This window comes from Panthera uncia, assembly GCF_023721935.1.
Source record: "Panthera uncia isolate 11264 chromosome A3 unlocalized genomic scaffold, Puncia_PCG_1.0 HiC_scaffold_11, whole genome shotgun sequence".
Lineage (NCBI taxonomy): Eukaryota > Metazoa > Chordata > Mammalia > Carnivora > Felidae > Panthera > Panthera uncia.
In genome coordinates, this window is record NW_026057578.1 from 40,094,154 (window position 1) to 40,115,700 (window position 21,547).

The following is a 21,547-nucleotide window of genomic DNA, read 5'->3' on the forward strand; positions in this document are numbered from 1 at the left end:
AATTTAAAAAATGGCAACTCTTATTTTTGCCATGCTGCCACCCCCCATGTCCAAACACTGTAAGGCACTCAGGATGCAATGAAATTCCTTGTCTCTCTGTTATCTTTATCCTGAGCTATAGAATATGATAAGAAGCCATTTTGTAGCATCATAGAATTAAATAGCTGAATAAAGCATTTAATCCAACTGTGCTCTTTTCATAGATGGAAAAACAGAGGCACCGAGAAGATACACTGGTGGTTCTCAGATTTAAAGCTAATGAGTGACTCTGATCTCTTGCATTCCAATTCATATTTCTACTGCATTAGTATTTCCCTAATTTTAAACATTCACATTTCACCTTCTAATATGATGATAGTTATCATAGTTATGACTATGTTTTAATTGACTTTTTTAATTGACTCTTTAAGTACTTTTATTCTCAAAGGAAACTATAATATCACCCTAAGTGGAAAACCAGTATTCCTTCTTATAATTCATTACAATGACTTAGAGTTTTAGCATATTTATATGATTGCTTTTGCCACAGTAATGCTGTGTAACAAACAACCCCAAAACTTAGTGACATAATGACAAGCACATCTTCCTTGCTCACACACCTGTGGGTTCACAGGGATGACACAGCTGCCCTAGGCTGGTTTAAGATTCTACTTGTCTCAGCCTCAGGCTTCATGAGCTATGTTCTTCTCATCGTTCTCCTCTAAAGTCAGGAATATAAAAGTTCAACTCTAAATGTCATGTCTACTATTATCCCATTGACCAAACTAAGTCATATGCTCAGTCCATCATCAGTGATGCAAGGAAAATACATCTTCCCCTAGTGGAGCGACTGCAAAATCAGATGGTAAAGCATGTAGGTACAAGGGGGGATGAAGGCTTGAAAAAAGTAATGGGGATATATGGTATATCAAAATAATATGTAGACATTACAGTGAAATGAGTAATGACTATCTCTTTGCCATGTCAAAATATCTTGAATACTCCTAGAGTTAGGCATATCATAGTTTGAGAAATAATCAAATACCCTGCATTCTGGATAAGGGACTATGGCACAACCCACTATGCTGATAACTAAACACCTAAAGACAAAGAATGGTACCCTGATGTTCATTGTTTCTAAGATGCTCATTTCCTTATAACCCATATCCTATCTTCTTTGAAAGTAGGATGTCTCTTATAGCCTGGGATATTTTACAGTCAATGATAGTCGTGGTGAGTTTTTGCTGCCTGTACATGGGTACACTTGGTTATCATTCCCAGTGGACTTACTGTTCAGCTGCAACCTCTTGACTTTCAGTCCGTCAACCAATTAGGGGCCATATGAGAAGGAGGTGTGTGTTTGGCTGTTGTCTGAAAATTTTGTTGGCAACAGAGATGGAGCCAGCTTCAAAATTTTCAGAGAAGGAGTTAGAAGCCTAGAAGAAACATCCAGAGTCAACAGTGGAGCTCTTGTGAAGAACTGGATCAACAACACCTTTCTTGAGAGCACAAAGATGAAACTGTGGAGAACTCTTTCCTATGACTCTGCAGTGGAAAGTGATTCAGAAGTACGGGACTCTGAATGTGGACAAGTTTTAGGAAAACTTAACCAGTTTATCTCTTTTAATCTATTCTTTAGAGCAAGATGTGATTTAAGAAATTATCTAAATAAAGGCAAACTAGCAATTTCAGTTAAGTATACAATAAAAATCTAAATGGTAAGAAAACATGTGTTATATTTCAACTTATAGAGCTTCCTCTTAGGGGTACACAAAGTACAACAAAATAATGGTGTTTTTTACAATCAATGGCTTCCTCAGTGAAATGGGATATATAATTAAAAAATGGTTAAATGGAAGGTGTATCAGGTAACATGCTTTTGCTTGCAAATAATGGAAAATCTAACTAAAACCGACTAAACAATAAAGTGTTGGCTCAGCAATTGAAAGATTCTCAAGACTGGGAACACTTTACAGTTAATTTACAGCAACAGCTCACAGATATCAGAACTCTCCATCTCTCCTTGTAGCTAAGGGGGATGTGTGCTACTTACTTAGTTCAATCGACACCTTCATGTGCAGCTGAAGGTGGAGTTAGTCCTACCCAGCTGGCAAGGCTGTTGCATAAGCAATGGGTAGATGCAAAGAACATAGATAAAGAAGAGAGAAAGTGTATGGAAACCAATTTGACAATAAACTTCATATATTGAAAAAATAAATTAATTAATTAAAATAAATAAATAAATAAATAAATTAAAAAAACTTGATTTCTAAGGACTGGTGGTCCTGAAAAGTGCAAAAAAAAAAAAAAAAAAAAAAAAGAAGAGAGAAAGAAATTCCCACTTTACAGGAAAGCATTAACCAAGAATCAAGGGTCAGGGAAAAGCAAGGGATGGTTATGATGTTGGCTTAGGGCTTATTGCCTGAGTTTTGAGGCACTATTAGAATCAAGATAAATAAGGCAGTGGGGTATTTCCTTCCTTGCCCTCAAATGGAGAAGTGGAAATAGATGTTCAAGAGAATGGGAGGCATAGTCTACAGCCTTAAGGATTTCAGTGTTTTTACAAATGTACTTGAAACCAACATGCTAGGTTAGGGAAGTATTTTCCAGGTAGTGGCTCAGTCTACAATTTCACAAAAGAAAAAATCCTGTCTCACTCTCCAAGTCAAATTATTATTTTCCCCCAAGAAAGCAAGTGCGTATTGACATAGAAAAATATGCTGAAAAGTCAAGTGTTACGAAACAAGTTTCTGATGGCTATATGCTGGGGCCTGATTAGCATGGAGACTTTTGCTCTTGGGGCTTCTGTAAGGAGAATATGGAGCCTTACAAATTAGGCTGGTGATGTCATTCCCCAAGTTCCACAGGTGACTGCTGAGTTATGTGCACTTGAAACAAACCAGGCTAATTGGCTGGGTTTTGGTACAATCTATCATTCTTCCACAGAAGAGGATTTTTGTGGGAGGTGGTTATGTTAACCACAACTTTGAAATAAAGAAATCCCATGCTACTCACTTCTGGTGACACCATCAGAAATTTATTATGGAAAAGAACACAGACTATGTGCTGTAAAATCCCTTAGATGAGCTCACTTGCTCACCTTCTTTCTCAATCTCTCTGTCTCTCCTCTCTCTCTTTCTCCCCCCTCTCCTGTCTCTCTCTACCTCTCTCCCTCCCTCCCTCCCTCCCATCCCTCTCCCTCTCCCTCTCCCTCTCCCTCTCCCTCTCCCTGTCTCTCAATAAAAAGTGATTAAGGGAGATTTAGTTTGGATGAATTACATGCAAGGTTGTTTTACATAAAACAAACTTTTTCCATGATACTGTATTTCAGTCTCTGCTTTATCATTGCTTTTTTGTTTGAATGAATGCAATAATATTACCAAAGCCATCCTCCATTACACCACCATTTGCCTTCACATTCAAGGCAACGATGTCATTTTCCGATGAAGCTATTTGTCCTTGTTAACAAAGGCAAGGCAGTTGGTACATTCAGACTCAATTACCAAGTTGCATGATTGATTCAAAGATATTGCTGGGAGCTGAGGCAAATGAAAGTTGCCATTAACTGTTCAGTATGTTCTCTTCTGCTAGATCTAATGGGAAAAAAAGACTCGTATAGCTGACCCTAAGAGGGAAACGGAAGGGAGTTAGATCAGTTACCAAGGAGGCAGACTCTGAGACAAAGATTATGGTGAAAGATGTTTATTAAGATGTGCCCTTGGGATCCACACCTGGAGAAGAGAGGGGAGGGAAGCAGGAGTGGGTAGAGGGAAAGATGTGCTGTGATGCAAGTCCAGTGATGGCTTCACTGAACCTGTTGGGAGCTCTGGAGCTGGTAGGGCCCTTTAGTGTTGCACTGAATTGAGCTAAGATGAACCAAGGCCTTGCCACTCTGTATTAACTAGTCTTTGGATGTGGACTGTCCGGAAGGAGTATGACCCTGAGTGGAGTAGCCCTTTGCATCTGAGGCAATCCCTGGAAGAGTTGATAGAGGCTGTCTGCTGACAGCACTGCTGGGGTCTAGACCCCAGATTCTAGGGCAGTTGTCCTCAACCAGAGATGATTTTGACCCTAGGGGACATTTGACAATGCCTAGGAATAGATTTGATTGTCACAACTGGGGGGGGGGGGATGCCACTGGCATCAAGTGGATAGAGAGAGTCCAGGGATGCCACCAACCATCTCACAATGTACAACACAGCCCCCAGTAACAAAGCGTTATCTGGTCGGAAATATCAATAGAGCTGAGTCTGGGAAGCCCTGCTGTAGGGTAACAATTTCCCCTTGAGGGGGAGCTTGGTGGCCATGCCAGTGCCCACCTCAGGAATCAGCATTAATCGAGATATTACTATCTGTCAGATTCAATGCTCTGTGTTCCTTATTTCTCCTAAGCTTCCCCCAGACCCTTTGAAGTGAGTCTCATTTCCTCATTTGTTTCTATTTACTAATGAGGGAACTGATGTTCAGGAAAGTTCAGTAAACTACCCAACATCGTGAACTGGAAAGATGCCCAGGTGCAATTTACAGTGGGCTTGCTTGTCGAAAACATGCTATCTTCTGGCCTCTGCTTGATGGCTCCGTGTAGCAATTCTCAAACCTTTCTCTTTCTCTATTGCAATCACAAAAATGGGTGTTTACATATTCAGTTCACTCTCATGGAATTCCTGGGGCATGACCTGTAGACTCACTTCCCTCTATCTCATTTAAAAAGCAGAGTGGAACATGAGTGAGCACGGCACACATGGGGATGACCCTGAATCCTCTCTAGTTTGTATTTGTATTTTCAGGTAGGCCATCCCTGAACTCTGAGCCCTTTCTATTACTATCAAATTGCTTACAGTGAGCATGCAGTTGGTTTTCATATGGAGAGAAAGGCCTGTCAGTGGTCTTGGTGAATGCCTTTAAAAAGATGAGAATATTTCCAGGAGGATTTGTTTCACACTCTCTCAGTCATTTGAGTGTCTGACTTCAGCTCAGGCTCAGGTCATGATCTCACAGTTCGGTTTGTGAGTTCAAGCCCCACATCAGGCTCTCTGCTGTCAGTGCAGAGCCCACTTGGGATCCTCTGTCCCCGTCTTCCTCTGTGTGTGTGTGTGTGTCTCTCTCTCTCTCTCAAAAATAAAACATAAAAAAAGAAACAGTAGCACTTCACTGTTCCTGGTGAAGGAACAGAAAAAAGAAACTTATCATTTTGCAGACATATAGGTGAGCTCAAGAGTCCAGTATTACTCTTTCTCAAACAAAATCACATAAATTGTGACTTTTTAAATAGGACATCCATGTAAAGGTAATAAACATACAGTCTATAAAAATGTTAAGGAAAATAAAATATAGTACACACTTAACCCAAAGATATAAAGAAAAAAGATAGACATTGCATCATTATTGAGCTCAGTAATAATGCTTGTTATTACAAACAGCTGCAGTTCTTAGATTCTGTAGCACAGTATCAGTCACATGTTTCAAAAATTCTGTCATCGATTTCTACAGCCCATTTCTATATGGTGAATGCTAGCATCTTCATTTTCAACTGAAAAATAAAAAGACCAGAAAGATGAAAACAACTTGATTAAATTTACACAGAGGTACATTGGTAGAGGACATTGCTATGCTCAGATCATGTTCCTCTGTTAGAGAGCCTAATTTAGAGTTAGCTGTATATTCACATTTGTTCCTACACTCTTTCAGTCAAATTCTTTAAATATTGCTAGGTAAAATATGGGGTCTTAGTCATTTGGGCTGCTATCACAAATTACCACAGACTGAGTGGCTTCAACAACAAACATTTATTTCTCACAGTTCCGGAGGCTGGGAAGTCTGAGACCAAGATGCCAGCAGATCTGGTTAAACCTGGAAAGGGGCTTGCAGATGGCTGTCTTCTCATCGTAACTTCTGGAGGGGAAGAGCAGAGAGTGCTAGCTCTCTTCCTCTTCTTATCAGAACTCCAACCCTGTCATGGGGCCTCTACCATCCCCCTCCTAACTTCCGAAGATTCCACCTCCAGATACCATCACGTTAGGGCTTCAACATATAAATTTGGGGAGACACAAACATTCAGTCCGTTGCATAAGGTATAAGCAGTAGTGTGTCTGTAAATGGTGAAAAAACTTGGGTGCCTTGGTGGCTCAGTTAGTTAAGTGTCTGACTCGTGATCTCTACTCAGGTCATAATCTCATGGTGTGTCGACTGCTTGGGATTTTGTCTCTCCTTCTCTCTGCCCCTCACCTGCTTGCATTCTCTCTCTCTCTCTCTCAAAATAAATAAATACAATTTAAACAAACCTGACTCTAAAAAATGAGTATGTATGTATATATATGCATTTAAAATTTTACTAATAAAAGGAATGTGTAGCACACAACTTACAAATAAAAATAAAATATACAATATATATTACTTATTATATATAATACATGTGTTATACATTTAATAATAAATTATTATAAATTCTATACAGCAGATTGATTCTTACAAAAAACTTTTGTAAATGTTACAAAAATTTTGCATCTATAGCCAACCTGTGGTTTCCACTGACCCACAAGTATGGTCCAATATGAAGGTTGATTAATGTTTTCAAGTTTTAAGCTACCAACATGACCTCTCTCCCTCTCTCTCTCCCTCTCAAAATAAATAAATAAGCATTTAAAAATTTATAATATATAATATACTTATATGTTATATAACATATGATATATTTATAAATGTATATGATATTTATATTATATATAATATATTATTCATTATTTATATTATATTACATATTATAGAAATGTATAATAGGCATAGGTCTTCTCAAGGGCAGAGGTAATAGTAAAATGTGGCAAACTAATTAGGAAGTGATGAGATGATTTCTGAATATTTATTTTATATATAACATTTCATTGCAGGCTTATATGACTTAATTTCTTAATTATAACTAGATTTAACAGTTGGTTCACAAGATTCCTGGAAATTTGACAGTTGACTCTTGGGAGCTGATGTGATTGCTGCTGATGAGAAGTTTTCAGTTTTGATACATCCATTTCCACAGTGTCTTCTTCTCCAACTGAGTAGGGTTTCAGAGGTCTGAGCATATGAATAGAGAACATCCCATATCAAGCAAATAGATACTGAAATAGATGATGTCAGCAAAGCTGTTCCTTTAAAATTTATTGTTATTTTTGTGGTTTATTCACAGGCATTTCCCTGCATCTCAACCGGCATTTATGGTAAGTGATCTAGCTTTTGATAATGTTTGTATTTCTTTATTTTGTTGTTAAAGGCAAGGCTAACAGGAGAAATAAGAGGTCCTCTGATAGATATAGTTTTCTGTGCTTTAAAGAGACTCAAAAGACAGGTAGAGTCTCTGAGTCCTACTGTGGACTCTGAAGAGGCTATTCAGGTATTCTGTGTTCTTGGATTTTATTGTATTGGATACCACCTGTAATGATTTGATACACTGTGGCACAATGTCTCTGGTTAAATGAAAAATCTTGCTTTAGTAAGATTTGACCTCTAATAGGGTTTTCTTTCATAAAGTAAGGCTTTTCTCTTACGTGAATCATTATGCACATAAAGCCTAGCATTATCATTATTTTGTTGTTAGCTACAAAATAATGGAAGCATTGATATGTACGCACATGCATGTATCAGTATATTTAATTTAAAAAAAAAACCCTAAGAAGTGGCTGTTGATAAAAACAAATTAATTTTTGTGATCTTCACTTATATATTTTTAGTCTTGAGGGACTGTTTTAAAAAGTGACTGCTTCATTTACAGATAGAGGCAAAATGTTCTTGTAATCACTTGTTTTCACTAACCTAAAGCTCTCTAAACATTATTTTACCTACAATGACATTTCCTGGTGTTTTTTTCCCTCAAGCCATTATTAAATCTGTTTTACAATATTAAGGTAACATGGGGTTTAGTTTTCATTTTAGAGTTTTCTAATCAAGAAAAATAGATTAGACCCTTATGAACTCAAACTTCTCACATGGTGGCTCTTAACTGAAAAATAAAATATGTACAAATGTAAAGAAATAATTTAAATTCATCACTCCAGGGAAGAGATATCTAGAATGATGTCAAAGGTAGGAGATTTATTTCTTCTTAATATGGTATTTATTTTGAAGATCTTGGTGAGAATAAAATGGAAAACATAAGCCTGAATCAAATTAAATGAGGAAGGATTTGGTCACATCATTTAAGAATTTAAGGCATGCCTTTTTTCCTCTCTAGATTCCACTATAGCCTATGTTTATGGAAGCAATGGACACTGGGCTGGAGAGGGATAACTGGACCATCTGTATAATCTCTCTCATGGCAATTCTTCCTACCTTAGGGATGCCTAGTTAGAGATCTTAAATATTTGTTTAAAGGAAACAGTAAATGCAAAGTTTTGCCTGAGCAAGAGCCCACATCTCCCTTTCATCTTGTCTGGAGTCAAGCATCTCCTCTGCTTGTGCTCCCTCTCTCTCTAAAAATAAAAGAGAGAGAGAGAGAGAAGGAGGGAGAATCTTAAGCAGAATCCATCCTAGTGCAGAGCCATACACGGGGCTCTATCCCACAACTCTGGGATCATGATCTGAGCCAAAATCAAGAGATGGCTCCTCAACCAACTGAGCCACCAGGCACCCAATTACTCCAGTTCTCTTGTGGACCATTTAGCATTTTGCAACTTGGAATTTATTTCCTATGTCCCTTGTGAAGTCAGCTTTCTGATTAGTCCTTGATTCTCTCCCGGTACCCATATATTATAGATCAGTCCTTCTTTCACTCTTGCTCCAAACCCTGCTCTGCTCTTCATTATCCAGATAAGTTTTACTTTTCTCTCAATTTATTGGATTTGAAACAATACTTTATTTAAATAAATTGGTCCACAGCTCAAAAGGAAAATTTTAAAAAGGAAACAAACAAAATCCACAACACTTTGTAAGTCATGTGAGAATGGATCTAGAGAAAATATTCACAACAATCTCCTGGTTCTAGGTCCCCTCCTTTCTTAATATATTTTCTACCATACTAGATTAATTTTTTCTAAAATACCACTTGGTGCATGTTTCCCGTCTGCTCAGGAGCCTTTGATCATATTCCATTACTTGCAGGTTAACATTTACTCTTTCTGGACTGAACAATAGGTGCCTTATGTATCTCCCTAAACCAGTGCTTTCAAAATTTGTGAAGAGAGGGGCGCCTGGGTAGCTCAGTCGGTTAAGCCTCTGACTTCCACTCAGGTCATGATCTCACTGCACCTGAGTTCAAGCCCCGCATAGGGCTCTGTGCTGAGAGCTCAGAGCTTGGAGCCTGCTTCAGATTCTGTCTCCATCTCTCTGCCCCTCCCCTGCTGGTTCCCTCTGTCTCTCCCTCTCTCTCTCTCTCTCTCTCTCTCTCCCTCTCCCTCCCTCTCTATCTCTCTGTCTCAAATATAAAATAAAAAAAAAATTGTGAAGGGAGAAGACATCTCTTTCTCAAGGATGTGAATTGGTGTGCCAAGAAATTTGTATGTGCTTTGTTTTTATATCTGTATTTTTTAATTTATTTTGAGTTTATTTTGAGAATCCCAGGCAGACTCCATGCCCTTAGTGCAGAGCCCAATGTGGGGATCGAGCTCATGAACCATGATGACCTGAGCCGAGATCAAGTCAGGTGCTTAAACAGCTGCACCACACAGGTGCCCACTTTTGTGTCTTTAAAAGGATGATTTACTCTCCAGCATTTCCTAAGGTTATTTGACCTTTGTTATTTTCTCAGCTTTCTCAGGACTTGTGTTTTCTCCAGAATATAGCTGGAGAGATTTCTTATCATATACCCAGTGTGGACACATCTTCTGTCACCCTCAGATGAGCTGATAAGTCTCAGAACATGTTATATAACTTGCCAGGTTCAATCCTGTGTTCTTCCTTATAAGATGCTCACACATGCCCACATTCTCATATGCACACACACTCATACACACATGTGCGCTGAAATCACACAGACGTTGACCACCACTGCTCTTTCCCCCATCCCCAAATAAAGACATACTGTGCACACTTAGGCAGGCAACTATTAATCTCTGAGAAGTCTTGAATATGCCAACTCTTAGTGGTCATTATATCTTTTGAAATCTTTCAGCATTATAATCCGAACAATTAACAATGGCTCTTTCATATTTGTCCCATAGATGTTTGTTTACATATCCTGTGCTCACAGCCAGTTTGGAATTCTTTAGTGAGCATGGATTCACTTGTGCATATTCTGTGCACAGCCAGTGCCTAGTGTTTTATCTATAGGACAAGCTCAGCAAATATTTGCTGTTTGATAGCAAGGATAATGATTATAACCCAAAGTGTTGCCTAACTGAAGATACACAAGAAACAGAATTGTTGATTGGCAAAATAACTGATAGAGAAAGGTTTCCTAGTCAGTATTTTCCTGATGGACAAACATCTCTATTTGAGGAAAAACAAATATGCTTCTCAAAAGCATTCTCAACTAAAAATGGTATTTGTGAGAATGGCACTATCCACCTTGTTAAGGTAAAATGAAAACTCAAGAACTTTTTCAGTCAGAGAGCCAAGCCATACACAACACTTAACTTCACTGAAGAACATGCCCCTTTGGGCGCCTGGGTGACTCGGTCGGTTGGGCGTCCGACTTCGGCTCGGGTCATGATCTCGCGGTCCGTGAGTTCGAGCCCCGCGTCGGGCTCTGTGCTGACAGCTCAGAGCCTGGGGCCTGTTTCGGATTCTGTGTCTCCCTCCCTCTGACCCTTCCCCGTTCATGCTCTGTCTGTCTCTGTCTCAAAAGTCAATAAACGTTAAAAAAAAATTTTTTTAATAAAAAAAAAAAGAACATGCCCCTTTGTTGTTTATTATGGCCCATGGAACAATGGTCAGTCAGAGAGGTACAGATTGGCCCCGAGGCCCTACCCTAACTTCTCTGGACATACCAGCCCACTTGCCTGTCTGCTGTGATTTCTTAGACACTTGTTTTCTTTAGATTTACAAATCTTTACTTTTAGATTTATGGCCTACAAACCCACTGTAACTCTGGTTGCACTACAACAAAGTTTTGACTATGGTACAGCTATCATTTGAAAGGGGGTTGGTTATTTAATTGCCAAAACTGATCTCATACCGGGGTAATTTCAACAGTAAGCATTCTCATTTCGTGGAAACTCAGACATCATCACCACACTCACAGTGTGTCTGGAGCATCTGGCATACACCAGTACGTTGGAGGTCCTTTAGCTACAGAGGAAACCTGTGCCCTCCCAGCCTCTCCCCACTCCTCAGCCTTTTAAGGAGCAACCTTGGTGGCGGCAAAACCCGCCACCCCTTCCAGAGAGACACACACTGATGAGTATCTGCTGTGCAACACAACTGCATTTTGGGAAGGCACACGATGAGAACAAGCCCTGCCCGCTTTGAAGTTCTCCTGGAAGAGGAACCAGACTTTTCCACTCTGACTTCCAGTAACTGCTGTGACTGTTCCAACATAATGCTTCCAGAGGGCACCAGACTCTGCTGACACTCAGGATGAAAAGCCACATTTGGTAAAATACCAAAGAAAAGCCGGTGTTACTTTTGGAAAAATAGATCCAGATGAGGCTTACAGGGGCTCTAAACTCCCAGATTCCTGTGAAAGATTTGAATTGGCTGCTGAACCAGTCTCAGAGGGACAGATTTGAACTTCCCTGATGGACATTTCAGATCTCGTGCGTGCCTTCTGCCCTTTGAGCCTGACTTGGACGCTTTGGTGCTAATAAGTTTAACAAAAGAGGCTAGACATGATACATGGCAATGGAATTTTTACTGAGAAGTGAACAGCAAAAATAATTTTAGTCCATTTTATGAGAGTCAATATAGTTAACAGAAATGAAGTCCAGGTGGAAAAGTGTATCCCTTGAGTAATTGGGAAAATATTCTCTGTGGAGTAAAAGAAAAAACTTGAATCTTGCTTTCCAGGTACGAGGTGGCGGTTTTAGAGAGGAAGGAATTTCAGACATTGAGTTATTGGCTGGAAATTTGTGGAAGAAATCTAAGCAGCGTAACTTAGCTAAAAGCAGCTCTCGTATTTAGTCAATATATTTCTGTTATCAGTGTTGAAGGCCTGTTTCTATCACATCACCTGGCATCCCTCCGCTTTCTTTGAAATGCTGCCAGAACATAGCTTTTCTAATTGAATCCCTCATTTGCATTCACATTTGCTCTTTTGCTTCTAACTGGTAAAAAGAAGATGAGCCCAATGTTTCTTTAACCTTATCCCTACTGGGCAAATATATATATATATATATATATATATATATATATATAATCACTACATCTGTCCAAATTCGCAGACATGACTTGGAAAGAAACCAGGACATCCTCCAACGGCAATGCTTAGGGCATGCTCTCTGTCAACTTTAAATGCTGACAGATTTCAGAGGGTGTGACAACTATTGCCGTGCAATTCTGGGCTCGCTGGGAGAGTTATCTTATGTAATACACTTGGGAACCAGAGCAAAATTGACAAAAATGTGTGCCCCTCCCTTTTATCTCCCTGACAGTTCTCCCCTCCCTCTTGGCTTTCTTCTTTTCCCTTTGAAATTTCCATTTGCTTTGAAAATTTCCTTTCAGGTGGTCTAATGATGACTCTTTTCTCCCTCATAAATTCCCTTCTCTGACATCCTGTTTTTTGCCCTGGTCACCTTATCCCCACTATATGAAACCTTGTTGCTCTTGGCAATCCTCTGGTTAATTGCTGGCCCTCAAAACAAAGTAACATTAGAATCAGTGTAACTTACTTCCCTTTGGTTAAATGCAGTAGTGGGTCAAACCTGCCTCAATTATACCATATTTGAATATTATTTTACAGGCTGATCCTAATGAAGCACTGGGAAAAACAGATCAATAGACACAAAATTCTAGCTATTAAATTGTTTCTAACCCTCTGAGTGCTTGCCATTTGAATAGACGATTTTAGCAAAAACACTCACACATGCACACATTTATTCATTCATCCCACAAAATGTGGTAAAACTCCCCTCTTGTTCTCTCTAAGCTACGTGGATGTTTCATAATAAAAAGGCATGAAACTAAGAAACCAAACGTACTACCTTTGCTCTGGAAAAGAGTTGCACGTGTCTAGCAACAATTTACATACGCTTGTTCAGCTTCCATAAAAATCACAGTGAGACTCACAGGCAGAGTTACCCCAGGGGACCTCCCAAAAGAGATGAAAATCCTGGAACCTTAGCCTTCTGGTGCTACAGATGCAGTGAATGACACCGGTGTCATTCTCCCTGGTGTTCTGTTCAAACTGAATGATTTAGGACTTAATTAAAAGATTAAGTGTTTCCAAAAGTCATAAAGATTACAAGTTGATTACTGTTCCTGAGGTGTGGATGTCTACCTCCTTGCAGTTGCGTCAAGGTAAAAGCTTGACTGAGGGCTAAAAGGTGGAAACGAATTCAAATCCACCCTTCCTCAGAGGGCACCACTTATTGTTACGCTACATTAAAAAAAACAGCTTTGTTATAGAGAAAGTATTAAAACAGTAAGCCTTTTAAGGAAATAGGAAAGCCACTTCGCACAGTAGTAACTCTGGGAATATCTTTCAGTCTCATTGAAAAATAGGAGCTCTATTAAGACGTTGTCCCTAGGGAACTATTTGAGAGCATCTAAGAATTGGCCACACTTTCAGTTCGATCAGTGAAATAAGTTCCATGCGTTTTGCTTCTTCTTCTCATCCAGTCTCAAATGACATTCCTTTTTCTTGCCCTTTACACATACTTGTATCTGAAGGGTGAGTTTAAATAAACATAGCTCAGCTCCCTTTCTGAAGGACGTAAAAACAATTCTGACAATTCTTAGAGAAGTCAAGTATGCTTAGCTCTTTAGGACAATGATTTTCATGTCAAATCCTTTTTAGTCAATGATCATATTTTTAAAATGCATCTTGAGATGCATTTGGAAGAGACTATATTAGTTAAAGTTAAGCTGTTGTAACAAAGAGACTCTAAAATACAGTGGCTTAGTGAATAGAGATGTTTATTTCTCTCTATGCTAACAATTCCAAAGTGGGCATTCAGCTTGTGGGAGGATTTGTTCCATTCTGTCATTTAAGGAACCAGAAATCTACCATGGTGTCAAATAGTTGCTCTGTCTACCTTAAGCCATTGTTCTCATAAATTTACTTGCCCTGGTCCCAGCAAAAGAAATGCTTTTGATGGTCTCACACCCTATCTTAGGATGCAGAGAAGCACTTGTCACTTTGATCTGTTTTCCCTTGGAGAAAAATTCGCCTCCTGGATGTCTAGTGTAGAATCCATGTTTCTCTGTGTATTTTTTAAGTGTATTTATTTGTTTTGAGGCAGAGAGAGAGAGAGAGGGAGAGAGCATTGAGTGGGGGAGGGGCAGAGAGAGAGGGGGAGAGAGAGAATCCCAAGCAGGCTCTGCACTGTCAGTGCAAAGCCTGTGGGATTCCATCCCAAGAATTGTGAGATCATGACCTGAACTGAAATCAAGAGTCAGATGCTTAACCGACTGAGCCACCCAGGCACCCCTGGAATCCACATTTCTGACTACAATTTTGTTATGTGGAAAGAAGGAGATTTGAATTATCATGGAATTCTACATATCATTAGTCAAGAGGAAAAGCAAAGCAAATTAAATCAAACAGGCCACTGATAGGTAATTTAGTTTGGAGCAGTGTCATATACCCAGAATCCATAAATATTTTTGAACACTGATAGTCCTTATTATGTAAGAATATTTGGTAATTTTGATAGTATATACTTTATCAAAATGCCTTTATAATCCTGAACCCTGAGAAATTTGAAAGTGTGGAAATCCTAAGGCATCAGGACAATGACCTATCATTAGTTCCAGTATATTTAGACCTTAATATCTCATCTCAATTATACTCACATTTTTTCACATACTCCTTCACATATTCACATATTCACATACTCCTTCAAAATTGGCAGACATATCAGTGGAAACTAAAATCAATATATTGAGAATTAATAAATATATTATTTATTACATTTGAAATTTTGGCCCATTTCCATAGAAATCCTTAGAGGAATCAATTATAATTTGTTTCTGTAATACCTTAAACTCTTAAGGCTATAACTATTAAAAACATACCCAAGATTCTGAACAGTTCTAGATCAGCATCCTGCATACTAAGTAACCCTAGGGAAATGTGACTTTAGGAAAGAGTCTGCTCATAATAGAGTAAAATATTACCAAGGAGAGATGAGGAGAGAGAGAGAAAATGGTAATATAAATGTGAATGTCCTGAACAGTTAAAGGAGGTCTCCTTAGAATCTTTAGAACTGAAGAAAATAGTTTTTTACACCTTATTTCACATTTCAGGCATTGTCAACAGGGAGAATTCACCACAAGTGACTGAAAATTGAACCGAAATTAACAAAACCAACATGAAATTATCTCATGTCTATAATTTAGTCACCTAAATTTATTTTCAAATGTTCTAAAGGAATCTAAGTTCACCTAAATCTTTCCAGATCTTCTTTCTAAGCAACTATATTTTTGATAAAACTTATTTTCCCTTTACTTAAGACTTCTATTCTTTTGGAACTTAGCTTATGAAACTGGGATCTAATCTCTATCTACCACCTAAGGCAAAATCAGATACATGGTAGGCCTTGATAAGACTTTTTTTAATGTTTATTTATTTTTGAGGGAGAGGGGTGGGGGAGGGATAGAGAGAGAGGAGGACACAGGATGGGAAGCTGGCTCCATGCTGACAGCATAGAGCTTGATACTGCGCTTGAACCCACAAATCATAACCTGAGCCTAAGTCAGACACTTAACCAACTGAGCCACCCAGTTGCCCTGATAAGCTTTTACTTAACAACTATAAAATAAACAGGTCTTCAACAAAATATAGGCAAATAAAATTTAAAAAGTATGAAAACAATTATATACCATGATCAAGTGGGATTTATCCCAGGTATGCAAGCTGGCTAACCATTCCAAAATCAATTATTATAATCCATCATATCATTAAACTAAGGAAGAAAAATCATATGATTACCAATAGATGAAGAAAAATAATTTGGCAAAATCTAACACCAATTTGATATAAACTCTCAGTAAACTAGAAGGGAAATTCCTCTACTTGGTAAAGACTAGCTACAAAAACCTACGACTAACATCATACTTAGTGGTGAGAAACACAGTTTTCCTACTAAGATCAGGTATAAAGAAGGATGTCCCCTCTCACTACTTTTTTCAACATCACACTGAAAGTCCTTGCCAATGCAATAAGGCAAGAAGAAGAAATAAAAGGTATACAGATTAGGAAGGAAAATAAAACTTTTAATTTGGAGATGACATGATCGTTTCATAGGAAATTTGAAAGAATTGATAACAACAACAAAAAACCTCCTGGAACTAATAAGCAATTATAGCAAGATTACAGAATAAAACTTAATATATAAAGGTAAATCTACATAAATAAATAACTGAAGAGTTATTTCATGTTCATACATAGGAAGACTCAATATTGTCAAGATGTCAGTTCTTTCCAATTTGATCTATAGAGTCAATGTAATCCCAATCACAATACCAGCAAGTTGTTTTCATGGATATTGACACTGGCAGGAGGCAAAAGACGTAGAATAGCTAACACAACATTGAAGGAGAAGAACAAGTTTGGAGGACTGAACTACCTAATTTCAAAACATACTATAAAGCTACTGTAGTCAAGACAGTGTATTTTGGTGAAATAATACATGAATAAATCAGTGGAACAGAGTAGAGAACCCAGAAATAGATCCACATAAATGTAGTCACCTAATCTTTGACAAAGGAGTAAAAGCAATGAAATGGGGCAAAGATAACGTCTCCAACAATGGTACTGGAACATCTGGACCTGCACATGCAGGAAATGAATATAGACAGAGACCTTATACCCTTCACAAAAAGTAACTCAAACAGTATAATAAATATAAAATGCAACAATATAAAACTCCCAGAAGACGCTTTGGCAAAAACCTAGATGACTTTGGGTATGGTGATGCCTTTTTAGATACTATACCAATTTCTCTCAGGCATCTTCAAAGGCTACCTTTGGTTCATGATTCTGGTGTCCTGTTCACCTGAAGTGGTGATATAGGTTTCTTATAGTATGGTCTGTACCACCAGGTGTGATCATTCTTGAGTATCACTGTATTGGAGTACCAAGGAATAATGGAGAATGAGGGTAGATATCAAAGTGGCTATGGGCATAGGTTTCAGGGTCCCATAGATCTAGGTTCAAATTCTGAGTCTGTCTCTTATCAGTTGTGTGTCCTAAAGCAAGTCACTCTCCCGGATTTAGTAACCTTAGTTGTCACATGGGGATGATAATGCCTATAACATGGGGTTGTTGTAATATTAAATTAAATAATGCATTAAAGTGCTTATTGTGATGTCAGACACATAAAGATGGGTACTTAACAATTATTATTACTACGATTGTTAATAGCAATTTTATTTTTGCTACTATTGTTATCATTATTACTCTCTCACTGGAGTCTGAGTTCCTTGAGGGCAGAGGCTTTTGGATGTCTTATTCACTCCTATCATCTAGATTTTAGAGGAGTTTCTACACTGTTGAACATGTAATTTGACATTTGAAGGAGGCTTTACTCAGGCCCTTAATGACACCGGTCATCAGTCTCTTCTCATAAAAACCACCTCACTTTCTCTTGGATTACTTCTATGGCTTTGTTGAAAACTAGGTATATCCTCTAAGCTGCCTCCATGTCCTGTGGCTGAGCCCTATGAGTTAAGCCATCTAGAACTGAAGCCTGTTAGCATCATACCATACATTCTATATCACACTTAGCCACAACCACTGTAGACTGTCATTTAAAAAATAACGTGAACTTGTTTCAGCAGCTCCAAGTTTTCTACAGTTTATCTAAACCTTAGGAATGAAAACATTTTGTTTTCTCTGTATATAATTATATGAATTTTCAGTTATATGAGGGACAAGGTAATTGTAGTTAATTGTGGTCTCAAAGTGAAGTCCCATGTAAATAAGACAGGTAATATTTTGGATAAAACCGAAGCATGGTTCTGTAAGACAGCTTTTCTAATACTTCTTCCCTAGGAAATCTTGGGTAGTAGATAATAGTTGTCTTGCCATTTGCCTTTAAGAGAGGGAAAACCCAATGCTTATTGTTTTTTTTTCCGCCAAAACATCAAGAAAGTTTGCACATTTAAAAAAAAAATTCTAAGAACATAGGGTCATGGGACTGGAAGCCATTTTGGATATCACACCTGTCTTAGCTCCTTATTTTTCTAGTTGGGAAAAATGAGACCCAGAATTGTTGATTGACTTGCCCAGCCACACCCAGCTAGTTCATGTAAACACTGAGATCAAATATCCACCAGTAGGGCAGAGAAGCAAGGGTAAGAGTTTGGGAATCAGGAGCATTTGAGATTACAGCCCAAGATGGTCCACTACTGACCATTTCTTTTCAGTTCTAGGCTTCCTCATACATTGCGTGGGAATGATATTAATATATACTTTCTGATATTAGAAGAAAAGAGGGGAGTTGAACTGAAAATCTTTCAGAACTGAGTCCCAAAAACTTATCCCAATAAAGGTCCTGATTCCCATACATCCTCTAGGTCCCTGTTCCCAACCCTGCCTCTTCTACCCACATTTCTTCTAGCTTAATTCTTTTTCTATGGATCCATACCAGGCCATTGATTTCACCATCAGTAACTTGTGATGATTGAGTTTATATAGAAAGTGCCTGCACAGCCATCTCTCTTTGTATCATATCAGTGCTTGTTTCACTTTATCATCGAAGACGCTTTAAATATAAAAGTTAATATGTCTATATCCTCAGAGTCTCTAGAGATAGACTCTATGAGGGGGGATTCTGTTTTAGCTGAAATCTTATATTGTATTTTAAAGTATAAATATATATTGTAATCTGTTTTGTAAAACAAAATAGTTTACATTACTTACCTGTTTAATTTTACAGCCCTCCTACAATATATTTTCTTATAAAATTAACTATTAGGAAGGTGCCCATCTTGTGGTTTATGGTGCCTCTGGCACACTGCCAATTCCCCAGTTTAAAAGCCAGACATTTTTCCAACCTTACAAATGTCAGCCCTTGCATATAATTACAAGAATCTGGGAAGGTGATCACCAGCAGCTCAGAGGTTCCAAGCTTCTGCAAATTCTGAATCCCTTAGGCAAGCCAGAAAGATGTGCTGGCACTGCCGTGGGGAAAGGTTAGCATCCTAAATTATTGCCTCTTTTTTTTCATCTTTGCAAATATTTTATCTCCTCATCCATAGTGAAAAGGAAAAAAGAAGTATGCAGAGTTGCTGCTTTCCCATGTTGTATGCAGAAGGAAATGAGGACTCATCAGCTTTCTTCATCCTTCATAAAACAATGAAAATATGCCTCCTTGCTGGGTAAAGCAGGGATATGCATCAGGGGATCTGGGAAATGTAAAAACCTTGATTTGAAATGCTTTTTTTTTCTTTAGATCTCTGCACACATTGAAGGCAATATTGGGACCTGAGAGTAGAGTGTGTGTGTGTGTGTGTGTGTGTGTGTGTGTTTATCCTCATTTAGCTTTTCTTCCAATAGACCTCATTCCAAACTACCTGTCAAGACATGGGGTGAGATAAGAAGTAGAAAATGGAGTGAGTATGAGAAGATGGTGAGAAGAGCGGTAAGAAAAGAAGCTATTGTAGGGGCGCCTGGGTGGCTCAGTCAGTTAAGTGTCCGACTTCAGCTCAGGTCATGATCTTGTGGTTCATGGGTTCAAGCCCTGTGTCCGGCTCTGTGTGGACTGCTCAGGCCCTGGAGCCTGCTTTTGATTCTGTGTCTCCATCTCTCTCTGCCCCTCCCCCACTCATGCTCTGTTTCTCTCTCTCTCTGTCAAAAATAAATAAACATTAAATTTTTTTTCAAAAAAGAAAAGAAAAGAAGCTGACACAAGTGAACTGCAAACTCATGGCAGGGCAGCCATCCCCAGGCAGGAAGAAGACTTGTTCAAGGATGAGCTGGGGCATGCAGACCAATATGTTCCTGGGAACATCCTTGGCTTTGCTGCTGTTTCCATTTAGAGTTGTTTGCTCCCATCCTTTTCACTACCAACTCATTCTACTTTACACCTACTGCTTCACGTAAGGCAATGCCCATCTTAGATGAGACCACAGTGTCAGAGCTGCTGAAAGCAACTAACAGCTGGGAAGATGGAGTTCCTCTTAATTATTTTGCAACTCAGCCCTCCTCCATCTCCAGGGCTACTTTGGTCACTTCCTCAGCCTCCGTTGCACTTCCTACCACAGGCCCATCACAATCACCATACAGCTTCCTTTCCAAGAGAGAAGTTCAATGCTCAATGGAGCTTCCATGCTGTTGGCAACTATCCTTAAGAAACTCCAGGGAACTGTGCTTACTTAAAGAATTAGAAACTGGAGTAAAAAAATAAAATTGTTTTGCATTCTGTAGTGGGGTGAGGTAGGAAAGAACCTAGTGGGGAAGTAACTAATGATAAGAGATGGTGGCTCTGCACTCAGGCCATTCAAAGAAATCATAGTCTGGGACTATGTGAAGCCTAAGGATTTTTTCACAATACTATAGACCAAATGGTCTTACAAGACCATATACAGAACATTTCATCCAAGAGCAGCATAATACACTTTCTTCACAAGTGCACATGGAACATTTTCTAGGGTAGATCCTATAAACCAAAATATTCAAGAAAATGTAAATTGTATATCAAGTATCATTTCACATCACAATGGAATGACCTAGAAATCAATAACAGAATGAAAGCTGGAAATTTCACAAATACATGGTAATTAACAGTCATGAACAACCAATGGATTGAAGATGAACTCAAAAAGTGAATAAAAGAATAGCCAAATTATGGAAAGAGCCTAAATGTCCATCAACTTATGAATGAATAAAGAAGTTATGGTTTATATATACAATGGAATACTACTTGGCAACGAGAAAGAATGAAATATGGCCTTTTGTAGCAACGTGGATGGAACTGGAGAGTGTTATGCTAAGTGAAATAAGTCATACAGAGAAAGACAGATACCATATGTTTTCACTCTTATGTGGATCCTGACAAACTTAACATAAGACCATGGCAGAGGGGAAGGGGGAAAAAAAGTTACAGAGAGGGAAGGAGGCAAACCATAAGAGACAGTTAAAAACTGAGAATAAACTGAGGGTTGATGGGGGGGGGAGGGGAAAGTGGGTGACGGACATTGAGGAGGGCATCTGTTGGGATGAGCACTGGGTGTTCTATGGAAACCAATTTGACAATAAATTTCATATTAAAAAAAGAATATCTTAAAACAAATGAAAATGGAAATACAACATGCCAAACTTACGGAATGCAGCAAACGTAAATCTAACAGGGAAATCTTTGGCAACATAATGCATACATCAAGGAAAGAAGAAAAATCTCAAAGTACCTATCTTAAACCTCATGGAACTAGGAAAAGAAGAACAAACTAAACCAAAAGTTACCAAAAGAAAGGAAATAATAAAAATTAGAGCAGAAATAAATGAAAGAGAGAATAGGAAGACAATAGAAAAGATTAACAAACCAAG

At 38.5% G+C, this 21,547-nt stretch overlaps 1 protein-coding gene across 1 annotated transcript in view; it reads left to right on the forward strand.

Annotated features, from left to right (window-relative positions):
• Positions 1-21,547, forward strand: part of MACROD2 (mono-ADP ribosylhydrolase 2) — a 2,036,271-nt gene that overhangs the window by 1,463,834 nt on the left and 550,890 nt on the right. Inside the window, exon 7 of the mRNA XM_049650090.1 lies at positions 7,154-7,184. Within this exon, the coding sequence (XP_049506047.1) occupies positions 7,154-7,184 (31 nt within the window). The remainder of the gene's footprint in view (positions 1-7,153; positions 7,185-21,547) is intronic.